This window comes from Cetorhinus maximus, chromosome 9, assembly GCF_964194155.1.
Source record: "Cetorhinus maximus chromosome 9, sCetMax3.hap1.1, whole genome shotgun sequence".
In the NCBI taxonomy this organism is placed as follows: Eukaryota; Metazoa; Chordata; class Chondrichthyes; order Lamniformes; family Cetorhinidae; genus Cetorhinus; species Cetorhinus maximus.
The window spans coordinates 101,762,517-101,785,996 of NC_135887.1; the positions used below are offsets into that span (position 1 = coordinate 101,762,517).

General features: G+C 42.0%; 1 protein-coding gene across 3 annotated transcripts in view; it reads left to right on the plus strand.

Moving 5' to 3' along the window:
- Positions 1 to 23,480, plus strand: part of trim66 (tripartite motif containing 66) — a 253,498-nt gene that overhangs the window by 142,421 nt on the left and 87,597 nt on the right. For 2 of the 3 annotated variants that reach the window (XM_078549215.1, XM_078549216.1), the window contains exons 2-3: positions 4,655 to 4,758; positions 22,238 to 22,382. In XM_078549215.1, coding sequence (XP_078405341.1) covers positions 4,655 to 4,758; positions 22,238 to 22,382 — 249 coding nt within the window. Of the gene's footprint in view, positions 1 to 4,654; positions 4,759 to 22,237; positions 22,383 to 23,480 lie in introns of those variants that run through there. The other variant, XM_078549217.1, reaches the window with a different exon arrangement.

Here is a 23,480-nt window from a genome sequence, read left to right on the forward strand (position 1 = left end):
TAAAGGCCCAACCTGCTCAATCTTTCCTCAAGAGACGATAACCCCTTCATGCCAGGAATCAGCCTAGTGAACCCTGCCTGAACAACTCCAATGCAAGTATACACTTAAGTAAGGAGACCAGAACTGTGTACACTACCCCAGGTGTGGTCTCCTCCATGCCCTGTATGGTTATAACAAGACTTCCATCCCTCTAGCAGTAAAGGCCAACATTCCATTTATGATTTGTGATTCATGTACAAGGATACTCCGATCCCTCTGTACCGCAGCATTCTGCAGTCTTTCTGCTTTTAAATAATGTTTTGCTTTTCTATCCTTTTGAGCAAAGTGGACAAACTCACATTATCCCACATTTACATTATCCCACATTTATCCCATATTTACATTATCCCACATTTATACTCCATCTACTAAATTTTGCCCACTCATTTAGCCTATCTATATCTTTTTTGCAGATATTTTGTACCCTCCGCACAGTTTGTTCTCCTACCTGTCTTGGTATTGTCAGCAAATTCGGCAACAATAAACTTGGTTTCTTCATCCAAATCATTAATGTAGATTGTAAATAGTTGAGGTCCCAGCAATAATTCCTGTGGCACTCCACTATTTACAGTTTGTCATCCTGAAAATGACCCATTTATCCCAAAAATGTTCATCCATTTTCTCTCTCTCTCTCTTTCTCCAGAAGCTGCTGGACCTGCTGAGCATTTCTATTTCAGATTTCTAGCATCCACAGTATTTTATGTTTCTAATTGGAATTTAATTCATTGTCAGTTGGAATGCCCATTTTTGAAAATTTGTACTCTTCTCTCTGATGGGATTTCCATTTGTGTCTCTTTTTTACTTTGTTCATCTTTATTGCTTTCTATTTCCCTTTTCAAGTTTGATCAGATCTTCCAACTTTGCTTTCACGTCGACAACATCTTCATCAGCTGCTGTCTCTGTTTGTCTTATTCCATGTAAATTACAACTGAAATTCCATCCTTTGTTCCAGATCCACCCATGATTACAGATATCTCCTAGATGTTAAGTGCTCCTCAAACTGGTGTTCTTGCTACATTCTGAGATCTGCACTAAATGCCATGTGCCACCACATGCACTCTATCAACCTTTTTTTTTAGCAGCAATGACACACTCTATCTCACAACTGTCCTGGTTCACAGTTTCATTTCATCCTTTGTCACATCTCGCGCTTTATCCCAAAACTTTCCTTCCTTTCAGGTGCGAAGGATTGCAAACTTCAGCCACTCATGGGCACCAAGGCCCCTCCAGATCTTTCTTTACCTGCCTGTGACCCATCCCTTCTTCTAATCTCACCTCTTGAGATACCCTCTGACCTTCCCCTCTCTGACCCTGAATTTCTGCCTTTAGCAAAGGCTTTAGCTTCATTCCCTTGAGTTCCCACCTCAATGAATTTTGAACTCAGCATGAAAGTGCTCACTTCTTCCTTTGCCTTTGTGCCCACTTCTTTGGCTAGCAGTCTTCTCTCCCCCATCCGCCACACAGCAGACCCTTTTACCCATCTCCAGTATTCTCCCTTCACCTGGACCCCTCTCACTGGCCTCTTAGCCTCTCTAAGTCTTTTAATTGAGTACTGCTCCCCCAATCACTAACTTATATCCCTCTGAACTTGCAGCATTCTATTTGCTTAGGTCTAATCCTAACAGTATCAACCTTGTCAGCAGGTTTGATAACAGCGTTGTCTGGCAAATTGGCCTCTACCTTGCTGAAGCCAAATGTCAACTCTCCACTCCCCAACCTCTCCCTGGACCATGACTCATCTCCAGGACTGTCACTGACGACCTGTCCTCTGGAGAACTTCCCTCCATGGCATCATACCTCATTGTCCCCCAGTCCCAAGCAATCCCACTTCTACCTCCTTCCCAAGGTCTACAAACAGGACTGCCCTTGTAAACTAATTTTTTTTTCAGCCTGTTCCTGCCTATCCTTTCTTGACACTTTTTTTTCTCCCCTTGTGCAGTTTCTTCCCTCCTACATCTGTGATGATTCTGATGCCCTCTGTCACTTTAATAGTTTGAAGTTTCTTGGCTGTAATAGACTGCTCCTCACCATGGAGGTCCAATCTCTCCACACCTCTATCCCCCACCAGGATAGTCTAAGGGCTCTCTGCTTCTTCCAACCAGTCTCCATCCACCACTGCCCTACTCTGCCTGCCTGAACTTGTTCTCAGACTGAACAATTTCTTCTTTTAACTTGTCTCACTTTCTCCACATAAAAGGTGTTGCTATGGATCTCCACATGGGTCCAAACTATGCTTGCCTTTTTGTGGAATATGTGGAACATGTCTTGTTCCAGTCCTACTTAGGCCCTTACCTCTTTTTTTTTCCCTCTCTGGTACATTAATGCTCTCACACTGAACTGGAAAATTTCATCAAATTTGCTTCCATTTTCCACCCGTCTCACCTTCATATGGTCCATCACCGACTCTTCCTTTCCCTTCCTCGACTTTTGTCCCTACAAATATTCATATAAACCCAGTGACTCCCGCAGCTACCTCAACTGCTATTCCAAACATCCTGCTTCCTGTAAGGATTCCATTCCAATCTCCCAGTTTCTCAGTGTCCATCACATCTATTCTGATGATGCAGCCTTCCATACCAGTACCTCCTTCCAGTGAAGCTTAGCAGAAGCTCAGCAGCAGCTCGAACACTTCACCTATCCATTGAGACACTTTACAACTTTCTAGACCACAACATTTGAGTTCAATTTCAGACCATAACCTCTGTACCTAATTCATGTTTTTTTTTTGCAGGATTTGATTTTACTGTCTTGCTTTTCCTCAACTGAAGATTCCTCCCCCACTCTGGTTGACAGGGCCCTCTACTGTGTCCGTTCCTTTTCCTGGACTTCTGCTCTCGCTCCTTCCCCTCCATTCCAGAACCAATAGGGTTCCCCTGTGCCTCACCACCTTCCCCACCAGCCACTGTATTCAACGGATTGTCCTCCACTATTTCTACCACCTCTAGCATGATGCCACCAACAATCACATCTCTACACTGGGGAGAGCGAATGCAAATTGGGTGACTGTTTTGTGGAACACTCTCTGTTCAGTTCAGTCCGTAAGCATGACCCCAAGGTCCCAGTTGCTTTTCATTTTAATTCTTCACCTTGCTCCCCTGCTGACCTCTCTGTCCCCGGCCTCCTTCCAATGAAGCTTAACACAAGCTCAGCAGCAGCTCAAGAGCACCTCAGCTTTCTATTGAGACACTTCACACCTTTCTGGACACAACATTTGATTTCAATTTTAGACCATAACCTCTGTCCCTAATTTGTGTTTCTTTTTTGCAGAATTTGATTTTACTGTCTTGCTTTTCTTTTTTGCTTTTGGGCAGCAGTTATTCATCTTTGTCATTCACACCTCCTCTAGACATGCCTTTTTTTGTTTCTTTTTACTTGCCACATTACCATTCCCTTTGGCCTTGAACCACCAAATCTTTTGACCTTTAGGGTAGAATTTAATGCACTCTCCACCCCCCCCATCCCCACCTGCAAACACCTCAGGGTATGTTTGATCAGCTGGGAGAGTGTGGGGTTGAAAGGTTGGAGAGCGGCCATCTACCCAGACGGCAATTGAGGCCCTTATGTAACCACATAAGGGCCTCATCCCACTGTCACTGGCATTCAACCAGTGGCGGATGGGGAATGTCATGTGGAAAGACCACCCAGCAAACCCTTGTGGGTGCTAGCATCAGGAAATGGGGAACCCACTGAAAGTCACGCCCCTGCTCTTGCTTCTGACCTTCCCTCTCATCAGTGACCACTATCCCGCCCAAATTCATATCTATTTGGGGATCCAGCAGCGATCCTCAAGGTAGGCCCAAGTATTGTACTGGCAGTGGTGCTGCTGGTATTGGAGTGCTGATGGCAGCTCTCGAGGGTGGGATATCCACCCCACTGGTGGCTTGATTGCGTATGAGGCCTGATGCTGTCCTGCTAATTACCTGGTAATTATGCTTGGCCTTCCGGAGAGAAGCGCCACTGTGTTCCCGCCAGTTTTCCAGCCAGTGGGCGGGTCCCCCATCACAAATACAATATTCTGCCCTTAATCTCTCCTGCCTAACACCATCACAGGCCTTCCCTTTTTCTTTTTCCAACCCTCCCCCCTTTCACTTGCTTGAAACCTATTGCATTTCCAACATTTCCCAGTTCTGATGGGAAGTTTTTGACCTGAAACAATTAACTCTATTTCTCTCCCCACAAATGTTGCCTGAATATATCCAACATTTTTCTGTCTTTATTTCAGGTTTCCAGCATCCACACTATTTTACATTTGTCTCTATTTATGCTCTGTCTATTGGGGGCAGTCAAGATTGTTTACCATCAGTAAATGTTACCTTTTAATTAATGCATCTGTGGCAAACTTCATGGAAGGTTGAGGCATTAATAAGGTCATAATATGGATTTTGTTCTGATAATTTTTTAATGTGCAACTTAAGCACATACAATCAAAATAAATATTACATCAAGTTATTTTCCTAGATACAAATTTGTGACACTGCATTGCAAGCTAACTTCCTTTTTGGAGGTGGTCATTTTTTTCATTAAGAAATCAAACTGAATTTGTTACTGCTGTATATGTGGTTAATCTCATTTCCTGTTGTTGATTTGATGTCTTTTGCTGCTCTGGCTACCTCAGGCATTATCTGTTGCCCTGCTTGCAGGCAGACGTGTTTGACAAGCGATGTAGTGGAGAATGTCTTCATCAGAGACTATCCCCAAGTAACTCAGAAGATGGAAAAGGTAAGCACAATACAAATCTTGAGTAATCTGTCTTTTAGTTATTGTTTTCTTGCTAAAAATGATCAAGTATTCGATATACTACTGATATTGTGTCTAATCTCCAAGATTAATCGGTTCTCTAGATCAAATATCTTTTTATAGGCTGTGCTAAGTGTGTCTATGGTATAACCATAATTCAGGTTTTTATACATATTTCATAAAATGTATTTCATATTTTCTTTGTACAACTTCCAAAGTAGCTTATTGGTCCAATTTGAAATGACAATATAGTTCATAGAACATATATTATGAGGTAGAAATTGGATCTTGTTGTACTCATTTTACAAGAATGATGTTGCTCAATTTTGGGGACTGATGTCCTGCACCCCAAGGATACTGGAAAAAAGTCTGATCCAAAGTTGCACCCTGAGTGATCATGTAAAATGGGCATTAAGGTGGTGCAGCTGTCAGGCCTGCTCTGCTCAGTTTTCTCGACGGGGGAGGATGTGGCATAGTGGTATTTTCACAGGACTGGCATTCCAGAGACCCAGGGTAATGTTCTGGGGACCCAGGTTCAAATCCCACCACAGCAAATGGTGAAATTTGAATTCAATAAAAAAAATATGGAATTAAGTCTCATGCTGATTGTTGGGCACTGCCCTTTCGGGAAAGAACTCTGTCTTTACCTGGTCTGGCCTGCATGCGACTCCAGACCCACAGCAATGTGGTTGATTCTTAAATGTCCCCTGAACAAGGACAATTGGGGATGGGCAATAAATGCTGGCCTAGCCAGTGACAGCCACATCCCATGAACGAATAGAAAAAAACTCTAGCTAGCAGATGCTATCAGAAAAGTGGTGATTTTTTTTTAAAATTGATGTGGAGCCAGGAGAACCAGAATGCTCCTTCTGACTCCACAGCATTACTTAGAACTCTGTGGCAGACAGCCTAAAATTCAACACTTCAGTCAGGTGCGACAGGTGCCAGTTGCTTGTTATATTGTTTTAGATAGGATGTAAGGACCAATTCCTCATGATGAGGAATTCCACCTTCCACCTTCCAACTAGGATTGTTTTGTGTGTCCAACTGACATTCCAGCAACACTGAAGATGATCAACACCATGCAGGTCAAAGCAGCCCACTTGATCGGCGTCCAATCCACTACCGTGCACAGTGGCAACAGTGTGTACCATGTATAAGATGCACTGGAGCAACTTGCCAAAGCTCCTCTGAAAGTACCTTCCAAACCCATGAACCACACCACCTAGAACAACAAAGGCAGCAGGCGCAGCAGAACATCACCTGCAAGTTTCCCACCAAGGCACAACCACCCTCCCTTCAAACTATACTGTAGTTCCTTCACTGTTGCTGGGGCAAAATCCTGGAACTCCCTACCTAACAGCATTACGGATATATGGACATACTTCGACTGTAGCAATTCAAGAAGGCAGCTTATCCTCACCTTCTCAAAGGCATGTAGGGGTTGGTAATAAATGCTAAACTTGCAAGAGGCACTCATATTCCATGAACAAATAAAAGAAAAATGAATTTCTAAGTCTATTTAGATGTGTATATATTTTTGAATTCAAAATGTTGTGATATCTTTATACTGAGCAAGATTGAGATTACTCTAACTACTGAATTAGGATAAACAATTCCTTTCCCTTCCACTAAACTAAATTTATATACTGACTGGAGTGGAAAGGAACAACTGACTGTTGAGATGACAAGTGCAATATCATAAAAATAATTGCAAACCTGGTCCAACCCCTTACCTTGACAATCAAATAAGAGTAAACGTTCTGGTGTAGTGACGTTGTTGTTCAGGACTGATAGCATCATATTGGTTCATGTGTATGTTCAGCATAATAGTTGTACTGGGAGTGGTGTCATAACTACTATAAGTTTACAAGATAGTCCAGATAGTGTTCTGCTCAATGGGTAGCAAGCAGACACCAGGCCTTAGTTTAGTTAATTCGGAGTGGGGGGGGGGGGGTTAATTTCTGTTATTCACTTAAAAATTAAGCTAACGACTAGCGTTGAAATCACTGATGCCTATGTCACCTAGTGGCATTCCTGTATACTGTACTTGTAGGTCATGTTGCACATATTGCATCAGTGATAATGCAGGGTTTTCCTACATTGCAGCCAACACCAAAAATAGTATTCCAGTGTGAGAACATAAGAAATAAAAGGAGTAGCAAACCATAAGGCCCCTCGAGTCTGCTTCGCCATTCAATAAGATCATAGCTGAACTTTTGCATCAACTCCACTTTCCTGCTTTATCCTGATATTCCTTGATGTCCTCAGTATCCAAAAATCTGTTGATCTGTCTTGAATATACTTATTGACTGAGTGTGCAGAGCCCTCTTAAGTAGAGAATTCCAAAGATTCACAGCTGTCTGAGTGAAGAAATTTCTCCTCATCTCCATCCTAAATGGCTAACACCTTGGTGCTTCTGTATATCTATTATTTTCAGCCAGAGAAAACACCCCTTGCCATCTGCCCTATCGAGCCCTCTAAGGATTTTATGTTTCAATGAGATCACGTCTCCTTCTTCTAAACTCCAGAGAATATAGACCCATCCCACTTAATCTCTCCTCATAGAACAGCAACTTCGTTCTGGAAATTAATCTAGTAAATTCTCATTACAACCCCTCTAAGACCTGTATATCTTCCTTGGGTAAGGAGACCAAAAACCGTACACAGTACTTCCAGGTGTGGTCGCGCCAAAGCCCTATATAATTGCAGCACAACTTCCATATTAAAGTCCAACCACTTTGCAATGAAGGCTAACATACCATTTTGTCATCTTAAAAGCTTATCGTATCTGCGTGTTAACTTTGATTCTTGTACAAGGACCCCCAAATCCTCCACATACTAACATTTATTTGCTTCTCATCAAATCATTCTGCTTATCCATTTTCCCTACCAAAGTAGATGGTTTCACATTTCCCCACATTATACTTAATCTGACAGCATCTTGTCCAATCACTTAATGGGCCTGTCAACTCTTGCCCTTGGCTTGCAGAATTATAGCCAATGATTCTGGGTAGATTGATACTATGTGATCACATTACTTATAAACTTAAAGGAAATTTTGTTTACCTTTGGCCCCTTAAGGTATTACCTTGCAATAACTTAAGTTTCTGTAACTGCTATAGATAATAAGGTGACTGCAATTTTCAATTACTTCCTTGATAGTCTGCAGAAATTCATTTCTTTCTACTTTTGAATTACAGTCCTCTTTCTACTATAATTTGTGACATGGGTCTGGATCTAATGCTGTGTATTAAGCAAAGTTAGCTATGGTTTTCATGCACTACACAGAGTTCACTTTAGTTCAATGCTTTTACGAATAAAAGGAAAATTGAAAATTAATCTGCGCCACCTCTTCTCATCTTACAGCTTCATCTTGAAACTTTGCACCTAAGTGATTGCATCTAATAGGATCCTAGTTGGTTTGGTGGTAGGAAGCCAAAGCAGCAACAAAGTTAGCAACTGTACTTGAGAAAATGATATTTGATCCTAGCTTGAGGTCAAGACACTGTGTTTTCTTTGTAAACCTGTTGGTGTGTGGTTCAACTGGGCCAGTTTTTAAAAAAAGTTGAAACATTTGCATGCAAAAGGATTAGCGGGTGTTGCAATATACAGGGGAAATGTGCAAAAAGTAACATTTCTTAGAGGATAGTGAATTGTTTAGGTCAGCCATCAGTGGAAATTTAAAGCAATAGCTTTCCTTTTTTTGTTTTGAATGTGGATATGGACAGAATGATAGATGTGATTACAGAAGTGGATGATGAGCAGATTACATTAAAAGGCAAGAGGGAAGTTATGCACAGAAGTAACAAATAGAGAAGACTTGCAAAAAAGATTAGCATTACTGAAATTTGGTAAGTCATATGATCACGATGGAAAATATCTTGGGTTACTGAAAGAAGCAAAGGTAGAAACAGCAGAGACATTGGTCACAATCTTCCAATCCTGATTGGATAAAGGAGTAATGCTGGATGAATGAAAGGTTGCTAATATTATTCCACTATTCAAGAAAGGGGAGAGGGATAAACCAGGAAACAGCAGGCCAATCAGTGGCAAGGAAGTTATGGAAACCTATTATTGGGAACAAAATAACTTTAATTTGTAAAGGCACAAGTTAACCAAGGAGAGTCAGCATAATTTTTTTTTAATATGCGTTTTTACAGGATGTTGGCGTCATTGGCTAAGCCAGCATTCATTGACCATCCCTAATTGCCCTTGAGAATCTGGTAGTGAGCTGCCTTGAATCACTGTAGTCCCTATGGTGTAGGTACACCCACAATGCTGTTGGGGAGGGAGTTCCAAGTGTCTGAAACAATATTTGTTAAAGGCAGATTGTGTCAGACTAAAACAGAATTACCTGGAAAAACTCAGGAGGTCTGGCAGCATCGGCGGAGAAGAAAAAAGTTGACGTTTCGAGTCCTCATGACCCTTCAGCAGAACTGAGTAAAGTTAGGAGAGGGGTGAACTATAGAGATACGAAAATCCTGTCGGAGAGCAGAGCAGTACTTCTTCAAGGTAGGCATTTCTTGAAGAGGAGTGCCAGTCAATTAAACACAGAGATAAAAACAAAAAACTACTGCGGATGCTGGAAATCCAAAACAAAAACAGAATTACCTGGAAAAACTCAGCAGGTCTGGCAGCATCAGCGGAGAAGAAGTACTGCTCTGCTCTCCGACAGGATTTTCGTATCTCTATATTTCACCCCTCTCCTAACTTTACTCAGTTCTGCTGAAGGGTCATGAGGGCTCGAAACGTCAACTCTTTTCTTCTCCGCCGATGCTGCCAGACCTGCTGAGTTTTTCCAGGTAATTCTGTTTTTGTTTTGGATTTCCAGCATCCGCAGTAGTTTTTTGTGTCAGACTAACTTGATGGAATTTTTTGGGGTAACAGAGAAGATTCATTTAAGGTAGTATAGCAGATGTTTTATATCAGGACTTTCAGAAGACCTTCAACAAAGTGCCACATAGGAGGTTTGTTAAAAAGATGGAAGCCCATGGAATAAAGAGTAAAGTGGTAGCAGAATGGATACAGAATTGGTTTAGTGACAGGAAACAGAGGGTGGTGGTGAATGGATGTTTTTCAGACTGGAGGGTGGTTTGCAATGGCTTTTCCCAAAGGTCAGTTTTGGGTCCATTTTTCTTCAATTTTATAAGTGACTTGGGCCCAGGTGTAGGGAGTAGCATTAGATGATACAAAACTTTAGATTGGGATGGAGACAGCTGTTGTCTTCAGGATGATATAGACAGGATGGTGAAATGGGCAGAAGCATGGCAGATGGAGCTCAATGCAGAGAAATGTGAAGTGATGCATTTTAATAGGACCAATATGGAAAGAGAATACAATATAAATGGCACCAACCTGAAAAGTGAAGATGAGCAGAGAGGCCTCGGTATCCATATAGGCAAACTCTTAAAGGTGGCAGGGCAAGTTGATAATGTGCATACAAAAGTATTTGCATTACTTGGGTTTACATATAGAAGTAGAGAATATAAAAGCAAAGAGATCATGCTAGAAATTAATAAATCACTGATTTAAGCCACGGCTAGAGTATTGTGATAGTCTTGGGCCCACACTTTACAAAAGATGTAAAGAGACCAGGGAGAGGGACTTCATTTATGAAAAGAAGTTGGGAAAGCTAGGACAACAGAAGGTTTTGATGAGACTAGATAGGGGTAAAAATATTCCCTTTGGTGAGTGGCTCAATAACTAGAGGCCATGGTGTTATGATCCCAGCTGATACTACTGAACAAGCCAAACCCCAGGAAGGAACCCAGTTTGATAGATCCTAACTTTTATTTTTTGTTTAGATGTGTAGAGAGTGGCAACTGAACAGATTCACAGGAATCAGTTGATGAACTTTTAACAAAAGAATAAAACATTTATTAAACAAGAAAAGATGAACCATATTACAATACTACTTGACCCACAACTATACCTTTACAGCTATATACAGGTCCGTAAGAATGATATTGAGTTACAAAAGCTATCCTATACTCTAATGTTCACAGTAAGTACATAGTCCATGCAAACCAATAGGCAACTTGTGGTCAAGCACACCATGCTCTGAAACAAAGTGACAGATGCCACCCCAAACAGATGCTATAGATCTCTCAACAACTCCCTGCAGACGCTTGTCACACCATGAGCCAACTGATCTCACTGAACTTCGTCTTTCACACAAGGGTTTCCAATCTCCACTCTCCAAGAACTCACTCTAGAATCTTCTCCCAAACCGATGCTTTTTCTCACGCAAAGGTCCACCTCTAAGGTTTCGAACTCTCCTTCCGACGTTCCTCTCCCCTGGGTCACTATGTGCATTCAAGCTTTCTTCCATGCACACTCTATCCCACTTACTCAGCTGTGCCAACGGAACACTACTGCTTTACATGCCTATAGTATAGAATTACAGACCTTCAGCTGTCTCCTTGGACCTACTGGCTTCTCGGACGCCTATATCGCTTTAAATCTGCTTCCTGCAGCTTTCTCCCTTTAAGCTTGAAGCTTGGAGCCTTCCTCTCTGCTCCTTACTTTCACTTCCACAAAACAGGGCCTTTTCCAGGTTCCTGTCCTTGTCCTTTGATTAGACTGTCCTCTTCGGACCTTTCCTTTCTGTCTCACTCCTTGGCTTTGAAGCCTTCCAGTACTTTTGGGAAATCTTCTCTCTACAGTTCCCTCTCTCAGTAGACTGCTAACAACTTGGTGTCTCCCTTGAGATCCAAAATTCACTTGACATTTACTGTTACTTTAACTTTAGAGCAACTCATCTCAGATTCTTAGACTTATTTCCCTCAGCAGTCTGCTAGTATGTCCGCTAGGAAGAGACTTAAACTGCTCCCTTCAACTTGCAGCATAATGACCAACTGAACTCAAACTGCTTTCCGTGTGTGTGGGTGGGGCCTCCCTCTCTGGCCCCCTGTTGCTAGGCAACAGCACAGATTTTCTGTACTCTGTTGGCTTTAGCTCTTCTTCAAGAGTTGTAAAAATCTCATTAGAAATGCAGGCAGAGGAAAGGTCAGACAGACTGTGCTTGTCTCCATTGGAGTTAGAAGAGTGAGGGGTGATTTGATTGAAGTATACAAGATCCTGAACGGCCTTGACAAGGTGGACGTGGAAAGAATGTTTCCTCTTGTGAGTGAGCCCAGAACTAGGGGGACACTGTTTAAAATTAAGGGTTACCCTTTTATGACAGAGGTGAGAATTTTTTTCTGAGGGTTGTGTGACTTTGGAAATCTCTGCCTCAGGTGAAGGCGGTGGGGGGCATCATTGAATGTTTTTAAGGCAGAAGTAGATAGATTCTTGTTAGGCAAGGGAATCAAAGGTTATTGGGGGTAGATGGAAATGTGGAATTCGAAATGCAAGCAGATGAGCGATGACATTATTGAATGGTGGAGCAGGCTCAAAGGGCCGAATGGACCACTCCTGTTCCTATTTCTTATTTTCTTAGGTTTACAAACAAAGCTTTAGATCAGAACAGAAAATGCTGGAAAAGCTCAGCAGGCCTAAAAGCATCTGTGGAGAGGAAAAAAACAGTTAACCTTTCAAGTCCGTATGACTTCTCTTCAGAGCTCTTCAAAGCTTTAGACCGGCTGTCTCCACTCAAATGAAACTAGATCCCAGGTATCACCTTTTGACCCACAAATAGAAAAAAAAATTGAACTTAAATTTCTTCATTCCTAGCACATCCAAATATACATATAACTCACTTAAACTATCTCTATTTTCTAACGATAGATTCAAAATTATTGGTAAAAGATCTAGAATGAAGATGTGAAGAATTCTTTTTCCAGAGCTGTTTGGATCTGGAATGCTCTACCTGAAAAGGTGGTGGAATCTGATTCTATAATTAATTTTAAAAGTGAGTTGGGCAGGCACTTATGGATTAGGAACTTAGGTGTTAAGGACAAAAAGTGGGGTTGTGGAACTAAGCATGCCTGCTCTTTCAAAGAGCCAGGGCAAAGAGGTGAATGTCCTACTTCTGAGCTGTAAGTTTCTATGATTTTGTAAGTACAGCTGGTACAATAATGTGCAGTGCATGGTTTCTGAATGCTAAAATTTGACAGCATCACAATGAATGTTATGGCAATGCAGGCATTACTTGCAAGTTATTATTAGGTAACAGGGGGAAAGTAGTAGCTTTCCTGATAATCTGAGGAGTGGGCCTTGGGATAATTTTGTAACCATGATTTGTGCTTCACAAAATTTCACACCATGGGTGGGGGGTGCCCCCAACATGTACAGGGAACCCCTGAAGGGGCACTTCCTTTCCTCTATTTTTACCTTGGATGATGAAATAATGGGCTTCCTGCTCTCGCCGCCTTCCACTGCCCAGCATATTATGGTAGTGGAGGTGGAATGAAGCCTTTAAGAACATAAGAACTAGGAGCAGGAGTAGGCAATTCAGCCCCTCAAGCCTGCCCCGTCATTCAATACGATCATGGCTGATCTCATTTCAGCCTCAGCTCCAATTTCCTGCCCTCTCCCCATAACCTCTCAACCCGTTACTAATTAAAAATCTGTCTATCTCCTTCTTAAATTTATTCAGCGTCCCGGCATCCACTGCACTCTGAGGTAGTGAATTCCATAGATTCATGACCCTTTGAGAAAAGTAATTCCTCCTCATCTGTGATTTAAATCTACCACCCCTTAGCCTAAAACTATGGCCTCTCATTCTAGAATGCCCCACAAGGGGAAACATCCGCTCCATGTCTACTTTGTCTATCGTCTTTAGCATCTTATATACCTCCAGTTAGATCTCCTCTCATCCTTCTAAACTCTAGCGAGTATAGGCCTAAACTGCTCAATCTCTCCTCATAAGACAAGCCCCGCATCTTTGGAATCAATCAATGGAGAATTCCTCTGAACTGCCCCCAGTGCAACTACATCCTTCAAGTAAGGGGACCAAAACTGTGCACAATACTCCAGGTGCGATCTCACCAATGCCTTGTACAGTTGCAACAACACTTCCCTATTTTTATACTCTCTTCCTTTAGCAATAAATGCCAAAATTCCATTTGCCTTCCTTATTACCTGCTGTACCTGCATAGTAGCTTTCAGCAATTCATGCACAAGGACATCCAGATCCCTCTGCATTGAAGCATTCTGAAGTTTCTCTTCATTTAAATAATAAGTCGCCTTTTTATTCTTCCGACCAAAATGGATAACCTCACACTTATCCACATTAAACTCCATCTGCCAAATTTTGGCCCATTCACCTAACCTGTCCACATCCATTTGTAAATTTCTTATTTCTTCATTGCAACTTACATTCCCACTATTTTGGTGGGTTCTGCAAATTTAGCAATAGTACCTTCTATCCCTGAATCCAAGTCATTAATATAGATTAGTTATAGCTTGCCACCCAGAAAAAGACCCATTTATCCCGACTCTATGTTTTCTGTTGGTTAGCCAATCCTCTAACCGAGCTAATGTATTACCCCTAACTCCATATGATCTTATCTTGTGTATTAATCTTTTATGCGGCACCTTATCAAAGGCCTCCTAGAAGTCCAGATATACTACATCTACAGAATCCCCATTATCCACTTTGCTTGTCACATCTTCAAAGAACTCTAGCAAATTAGGCAAACACGATTTACTCTTCATAAAACCATGCTGACTCTGATGGATTGCATTTTGACTTTCCAAATGTCCCATTACCACTTCCTTAATAATGGATTCCAACAATTTCCCAATGACAGATGTTAAACTAACTGGTCTATAGTTTCCTACTTTCTGCCTCCTCTTCACCCCCCCAACCTTTTTTTTTGAATATGGGTGTTATATTAGCGTTTTTCCAATCCACTGGAACCTTTCCAGAATCCAGGGAATTTTGGAATATTATAGCCAATGCATCCACTATCTCCGCTGCCACTTCCTTTAAAACCCTGGGATGTAGGCCATCAGGTCCTGGGGACTTGTCACCCTTTAATCCCAATAGTTTGCTTAGACTTTTCTCTAGTGATGGGGCAGTTAATAACTTAATTAAGCAATTAAGGGCCTCAATAGGCCTAAGGACGGGTTGTCTGGTCGGTGCATTACCCACCCACCATGTTATGGACAATGGGTCAGGGTTGGGAGGGAAGGCAGTGGGCTAGGCACCCATCATATTTAACATGCCCCCTCCGCCGTCCTTCCCTGACAGGGGGCAGAAAAATCCAGGCCTATGTGCATATATTGCCTCGAGCTGTAAACATGTATCTGCTATAATTAAGCAACATAGTTGCTATTGATGTATAACTGTTAACAGCCAGATGCATTGAATGCCATAAAAACATTCAAAGGGTCAACCAGAGGATCATGTAATTAATTGTTAATTAGCCTACAAGGCAATAATGTACTGAATAGCATATGGAGCATTCAACTCAGCTGTGGCTCAGTTCATAGCACCCTCGCCTTTGAATCAGAAGGTTGTGGGTTCATGTCCCACTCCCGGAAACCAAGAACTGTGAATGTACTCGAAAGAGTTACAATCTGTGACTGTTGATAACTCAAAAGAGTTACACAGTGAATTAGGTAATATAGATGTCTAGCATTGGACTGCTGGGCAAACTAATTACTTGGATATCTGAATGTTAGGCTGAAATTCTGTGCCCCCTGCAGGGTAGGTTGGCAGGTTGGGGAGTGAGCTGTAAAATTGGACGACACGGCAGTGGTGTCTTGCCCACTACTTACCTTCCCCTGCTGGAATTTTGAGGCAGGGGAGCAGTCAGGTGGCCCACTCACCTGTGGGCTAATTTGAGGCCTTTAAGTGGCCAATTAATCCCCTATTGCTGAATTTCCTCTGCCAGAGAGGCCAATGCTGTACCCAGCCAGCCAGTTCAAACCTGATGGCTAGGTACCTCCCTTTCAGACCCCATATACCCACCTGAGCCCCCTCCCCTCTTCTTACCCCCCCCACCCCTCCCCCCTGAAAAAAAGGTCTTCACACTCACATTTCCCCCGCCCCTCTCCTCCCCTCCCCCAGCCTCCTATGCCCCTTGCTGGGCCCTGCCAGCCTGACCCTGGCAAGACCCTGGATTTACATTCATGCAGGCTCCATTAGTGTCTCCACTTCAGGGACTGGGTCCCTTCAGTCCCAGCAATGCCAACACTCACTGCGGTGCTGCTGGGACAAGAGAGTTGTTAGCCATTTGAATGGCCAGCAGTTCTCAATGGCAGGACTTCCGCCCCTATTAGGGAGAAAGCTCCGCCTCAAACCAATGGCTTTTAAATGGCTGCAGGGTGAGCCAGTCAAACGGGGGGGCGGACTTGCTGACTACTTTTACACCGGGGAGGACGTGTGGCAAGCAACTGTAGCACTGTAAAATTCAGCCCCTAGACTACTAGTGGAAGTGAGTAACATAAATATGTAGCATTAAACAGGTTTGGCACTTGGATGGCTTAGACATAATGCATGAGGATGTACAGAATTTTTTGAATCGCACAGATAGCATGCAACTGCTGGGGGAACGAGAATCCGTAGTAGACATTCTGACCGTGGTGTGGTACATCCAGTGGGACAGATACAGGTTGTGCTAACCTACTGTACATAAACTTTTGGGGAAATAACTCGGGCAGGCTTGGTTCTTCCAAAGTCCGCCCCTTAATTTCTAATGTGCTATACTTGCAGATCAATCCACTCAAATGATACTATATCAATTAGTGTTCAGTTTTCTTTCAATTTTCCCTTTTTTCCTGCTTACTTTTTCGTCAAATGTGTTGAGTCCTGATGGTATACAGTTGCATAAGCGGTAATGGCTCTCAAGTGTGGTATCTAAGTTGGCATTCACCAAGTGTTAGCTTGGGCTGAGTTGGGCTACTAGACTAGGAACAGCACAATTGAGCTTCAATCTACTCTTGTCTAATTTCCACTTCTTACTTGAGTTACAGGATAGCAGGAGCGAGTACTGCGATTTCTTCCCCTGCTTCATCTGACTTTGGAGGTGCAGGTGATTTGTGCCTCCAAGTCTTGTGCTTTGGATGAGGTCACCTGTCTCTGATTAGACAAGGGATAGAAACCCCAATCCTGCTAGCTTGTTGTAAGTTTGTTAAAATTTATGTCCAATCTTGGGACACTTTTTGCAGAAGAAAAATATAATTTAAGGCCAATTTTCTTGGCTATAGTGCCCCAGTAGTGCCTAGGCTCAGCACACTGGATAAGGTAGATACTGTAATACCGATTCCACTGTGCTAAACTTGAACTTTATGCTAAATTATTTTTTTGATCCACATTGCTGCGTCAGATGTAAGTACTCGAATGTAAACTAAAGTGAGTTGTCACATTTATGAAGTTAGGACAACCTGCAACCTGATTTCCTGTTTTTGTGATGATTGGGGTTGTCTGCATTGTGCCCACATAAAAAGGCGTTATCACAAATAGACTTTTGAGTATTGAGGCTTGAGTCAGCAAAAACGTTGATGTATAGGAGCTTTACAGTACTAAGAATACTTTGCTTTTTTACTATTGCCATTAAATGGATTGTATATCCTGCAAATCTTGGCTGTAGTGAGCTCAACTGACAAAACTTTATAGTGAGGGTTCTGTGAATGTGTTATTTGAAGGAGAACAGATGTGGAAGATGAGGGTCCTATGAAATCACAGAATAGTTGGGCCCCTATTGGCTGAACCATCCAGAGATATCTCATTTGAAAATTTCCTTTCAAGCATGTCATTCAGTATGACTCTTAAATCTCATCCCTTCCTCTACTTTTCCCTGTAAAAGAAACATCTCTGAAAAGCCTACATAGAATTCAGCCATAGTCCCTGTCACCACCATGGCTTAAATTTAAAGGAATTTCAATTCCTCGGAACTTGAAAAGAATTTTGCACACAGCACCATCAAATTTATTACAGCCACATATTTATTGCATTATTTGTACCAATGCCTTTTTGGCGAGTGAGGAGCGGGGGTGGCGGGCAGTGGTGCTTTAAAAACAGGACAGGAGAATAGCAACTGTTTGCTAGTATTAGCATTGAGGACCCAAGACAACCTTCTGCCTGTTGATCTAAGAATTAGCAGAATAGAAGCTACCAAGAACATCACCCAATAGCTGAAATAGTGCATCATGCTTTGAAAATGTTTTTCTTTTTCTGAAAGCTTTGGCTACAGAAATCAGGGTCTGCTGCAGTGCAACTGTAAGGAGAGGCACTCTGCTCTTCCTCCAAGGGGCCTGCCTCTTCTATCTCCTTCTGTACTTTGTGCTCCTGTTCTCCTGTGTTCACTGATTCTCACCTCAGTGCTTGCTACAATATTTTCTATTTCTATTCCCTCAGATGGATGTAATTAGGCACTGCATGCCAAATCTTGGAATTGTGACAGGGCGGCCTGCAGTTTCTGTGAAGGGTTTGTCAGTTGTCTGAACTGCCAACAGTTAGAACCAGACTGGAAGTGTCCTTCTGTATATAAAAGTTTTGATTTGGATTTCTCTTGTCCATTACGCTTGATATATTTGCTATCTCCAGAGTTCAAAGAAGGTCTGCTCCTTAGTTAAACATAGGTGCTATTAGAATCAATTACACTGCTAATAGTTTACTAAACAAAAAGTTTAATTTAAAAACAAATTGGAGCAATAGTTTTGAGCTGAAATTGTTGAGCTTTTATATAATCTTGGAAGCTTGTGAAGTGCCTAATCGAAGATTCCTCAAGCTACTGCTGAGCTTCATTGGAGCAGTGTAGGAGGCCAGGACAGAGTGGCAGTGGAGCAGCAAAATGAAATGGCAAGTGGCTGGAAGCTCAGGGTGACTCTTGCAGACTGAATCAAGGTGTTCAGCAAAGTGATCAACCATCCTGTGTTTGGTCTCCCTGATTTAGAAGACACCACATTGTGAGTAGCAAATACAGTATAATATGTTGTAGGAAGTACAAATAAATTGTTGATTCAACTGGGATGAGTGTTGGGACCCTGGACAGTGGAAGGAAGAAGGTAAAAGGGCAAGTATTGCATTCCCTGTGCTTGCATGGGGAGGCTTGTATCAAAGCATACAGTATAGATTTACTAGGATGGTGCCAAGATAAGAAAATGTAGTTAGGAGGTAAGATTTGGAATACTAGACCCACTTCCTTTGGAGCAGAGAAGACCAAGATCATTTAATAGAACATTTTAAAATTATAAAGAAGCCTAAGCAATGAAATGGGAAAGATTATTTCCTCTTGTTGTGGAGCCAGCAACAAAGAGGGTCATCAACTTTAAGTGGCCACTGATGGAGTGTTTTGTGTCAGGAAGTGGATGAGCCGCATGCCTTCGTATTTTTAAAGGCAAAACTAGACAAATACCTGAAGCAGATGATGATAAAGGACTATGGAAAGAAAGCAGGGCAGCAGGATATGTTGGGATTGCTAGATCAAAGGACTGGCAGATACAATGGGCTGAATTTTCCCATGGACATTGGGAACCTAACATTGGGAGCATTTCTAGGTCTAGAGCCAGCATGTTTCAATAGTGCAAGATCAGTGACTGTGGCCAATGTTCATCATATTACCATAGAATTATATAGCTATAATAGCACATTTGTACCAGCAGCATGCAGTACATCAACAGTAAATCACATCCAATTTGAGGGTGCTCTAACCGATTTAGAACCATAAAAGCTTACAGCACTAAAGGAAACTATTTGATCCATTGACATGAATTTTACGAGATTTTATAAATGGTGCACAGCAGTGTGTCAGGAGTCTGGCTTAATTTTACAGATTATTAGGCCGCCTCCATGTTCATCATCCATTCAGGGATGGTGCACATGCAGGCTGGGCAATCAGAGGGGCCAAGGGAAGAGCCGGATGGCAACTGCACTGGGAAAAGTGAGCACTGCTCAAGCTGACAGAGAGGAACGGCCACAAGATAGAGGCACTCCCTTACAGTCTAAACGGCATCCTATAAATGGCAGCCAGAAACATCTTGTGGCTAAGTGTGCAGAGGAAATGGCTCAAAGTGCCTGTGGATTGCTGCTTACAACCTTTCTGCTTACTTTTACATTAATATGCAAGATCTTATGATGCCGCTCTGACTTGCCACTGTGAAGCTGCCTCTGATGCATTGCCAGGCTCCTGACACAGCAGAGGGCCTGTGCACCATTCATAAATTTTCTTGCAGTGCCAGATTCATAGTTAATTGCCTTTTTAAATACTTTAATTGGCTACCCAAGATGGATAGCCAGGGAGCCCGGCTCTGGGAGTAGTGTACGGAGTCAGGAGCATATTGGGGAGCTAACCCAGTGCGCTGCATTTTAAATTTTCATGCCCCTCTCCTTGCCTCAACAGGGCTGGTAAAATTCTGGCGAATGGATCAGATAGTTTCTGTTAGTGCTGTAAACTTTTGTGGTTCTAAATCAGCTACAGCACCTTGACAATGGATGTGATTTACTGTTGATATACTGCTGGTACAAATGTGCTTTAATATAATTCTAAAGATAATACAATGGGAACATTGACCACATCGACTGATCTTGCAATACACGAATACATCTTTCAAGTATGTTTCATTGCCAAAGCAAACTGTAACTATAGCCTGCAATAATAGCCAAACGCAACAGTTAATGACACGACATTAGCTCTGCAGTTAGGCGTTCCTTCGTTTTCAGATGAAATACGATTACTGGAATTATCTAATATAGGCCTTTTCTTTTAAAGCGTTTGATTGAACCCTCATCTCTCCTAAGTGTACTTTTTTTTTAAAGCTAGTTGTTTTGCCAGACACTGGCTGAGAAACTGAGTAAGGCTTCAGGAGTTGGAATGCCAGAAGGTCAGCAGCGAGAGAAAGGATCAGGATGCAGCAGAGGCCACTCCAAAAATGATGCCTATCGGGTCACGCAGCTGTATGTCAGACCCGGCAGCAAATGAGTTTAAAAAGAAACTCCCAAAACTAAGCGAGAATACGGGCCCCATTAAACGACCAACATTAAAGTGCAACACATGAAAACGGGGCAACTTAAAACGGACTTACCGTATGAAGAATAGGATTGTGACAGTCAATCTCCTTCAACAGAGGGTGGGAAAGAAAAAGGGGTTTAATTATTCAATTAGGCTGGATGTCAGACAGATACCAGACCAATTGGTGAATGTAAACAAAGGCAAAATACTGCAGATGCTGGAAATCTGAATTATGAGCAGAAAACACTGGAGATACTCAGCAGATCAGGCAACATCTGTGGAAAGAGTTGACATTTCAGGCTGGTAACCTTTTTCAGAACTGGAAATGTTTAGAGATGTAATTTTAACTGAGCACAGAGACAGGGAAAGAGGATGGGGAATGGGAGGAAAGAGCAAGTGGGTGGAAGGCAGAAATGAATAAATGAACAACAAAATCATCAGCAGCAGAAGACCGTGATCTGGTGCTCCATCTCACTTTTTTAACACCTTCCCGCAGCCAACTTACTAATGGCCACGGTAGCCATGGCCATACTCCATAATGGCAATGTTAAGAGTGCTGAGAGGATACCTCCATCTTGATGGTCCCTCTCTATCCCTTTCCTGCATTGCCAGTCTACAGTTCTCCTTGCTGGATGTGGTCTTATTGGTCTTCCAACATCAGGAGCCTGCCTGCCATCCTTAATTAGACAGTAAACACGTCCTACGTCAGTGGTCAGGGCCTGCATTTGATCCTGACCCCAAATGTAAAATAAGCCTGTTGTTGGGTAAGATAAAGGGACTTTTACTCTGTCTCTGGCCTGTTATACCTGACTGAGAGCGCTTGATACTGACTTTGGGTGGCAACGAGGTGGAAAAATGTTTCTTTCCTCAGTATTGATCTGCTCACCCTAACCGATCAGGAACAGTTGCCAAAAATATGTTCTTAGAAACCAATAGCATTAGAAGTCAACATTCATGTTATATATATTTGTCAGAATTTCTGTTTAGTTTCCAGTAATTTAAATAAATCATTATAGATTTTGTAAAAAGAAAAACTCATGCACTACATGAATGCACTACATGAATGAATATGTCCCAACCTGCTTGTAGAGCTGATCTTGCAAGCTCGGCTACATGACTATCATCTTCCAGCCCTCGAGCATCAGAAGCTGAAGAGTGTCATTATAGGCATACACCTGCATGCACCACCCATAGCTATAGCTCTGGCGTTGTTCCTTTTGTGGTTCGAATCATTTGTTCTTCTGAAAGTGATACTGCAGTGCACTATTTCCTGTTGGTCAACTACATAGAGCAACGGTGGCTGTGCTCTTTTTAGCACCACGTATAAAACTGTCACACAACGTTTTGGAAGAGGGAAGCTGCAGTTTTATGTAGCAAAGGGCCCTAATGCCAAATTCAGAAGCCAATGTTACACATATGTGAACAAGTAATGATATTTTCAAGGAAGCAATCTCAATATTACAGGAACCTTGATGATAATGCCAATCTCTGCACAGTAAGATGCTACCTATAGGTGTAAAAAGTAATCCTACAGAACTTAACCCAGTTTTAGAGGCCTTACATACATGATTTTAAGGTAAACACCTGAATTTACAGTGTCTGTTTGTTCTTGCCAGCACTGCTCAAACTGTGAAGCAAAGAAACCAGCCCTCAATTTCTGTTCAGACTGCAATAAGTGGCTGTGCAGTACATGCTCAGAAGAACATGTGCTTGGGAAGGATACAAAGCATCATAAATTGTCCACCCCAGAGCGTACAGCAGGTAAGATATTGCACAGCTCTTAAAGTAAGAATTGATAGGTCCTGCAAAAACTGTTTTAGTACAGGAAATGATCACGCTTTTGAGGGTGTGATATGGCAGTTACTTAACCCACACCATTTTAAAGCTTATTACAACTCGATTCAACAGAAATTGGGCAGTTCAACTCATTAAATTGGCAATCCTGTCAGCAAAATGACCAAATGGCTGGGATGGAGAATGAAACTATTGCATTTGTGCAGAAGTGGAGGTGATGGTGTAGTGGTATTGTTGCTGAACTGGTAATCCAGAGACCCAGGGTAATGCTCTGGGGACCTAGGTTCGAATCCCGCCACGGCAGATGGTGGAATTTGAATTCAATAAAAATCTGGAATTAAAAGTCTTATGATGATTGTTGTAAAAACTCATTTGGTTCACTAATATCCTTTAGGGAAGGAAATCTGCTGTCCTTACCTGGCCTACATGTGATTTCAGACCCACATCAATGTGGTTGCCTCTGGGCAATAGATGCTGGCTCCAACATCCAATGGATTGAATAAAAATAAAAGATCAAAACTTAATTTCAATCTTTTACTGACATTTATACCAGTCAGAACAAAAACACAAATTTCACACTAAGTTCTACCGTTTCCCCTCAGATTAACCAAACCAAAATGTATATGTAAATGTTTATTATAATATAGATCATGGTCCAGATATGAATAATACTAGCAAGGCTGGGTCCCCAGTTGCCCGCAGAAGGTTGGACTGGTGGTGTGGGTTGGAAAATTTCAGATATTTACTCAGTGTGTATCTGTATTGAATACAGAGATTGAGGGTGAATGATACATCTGAACTGATGTCAATTTTAACATTTGGTTTACTTGAAGTGAAGCTGGATGGCTTACGTTATGCAGCTGTCAATGAATTTGAAAATTCCTTATTACTTGTCTGAATTAGTATCCAATGTTGCATTGACTGACCATCTCTTTTACTGGCTTCTTTTATGGTCATTACATTCCATATTTCTCACGACAAGTGATTTTTGTGAAATGTTCGACTTCCCCATTTCATCACACCATTTAACCACACTGTTTGCCTTCACTTTCTATAGTACCCATA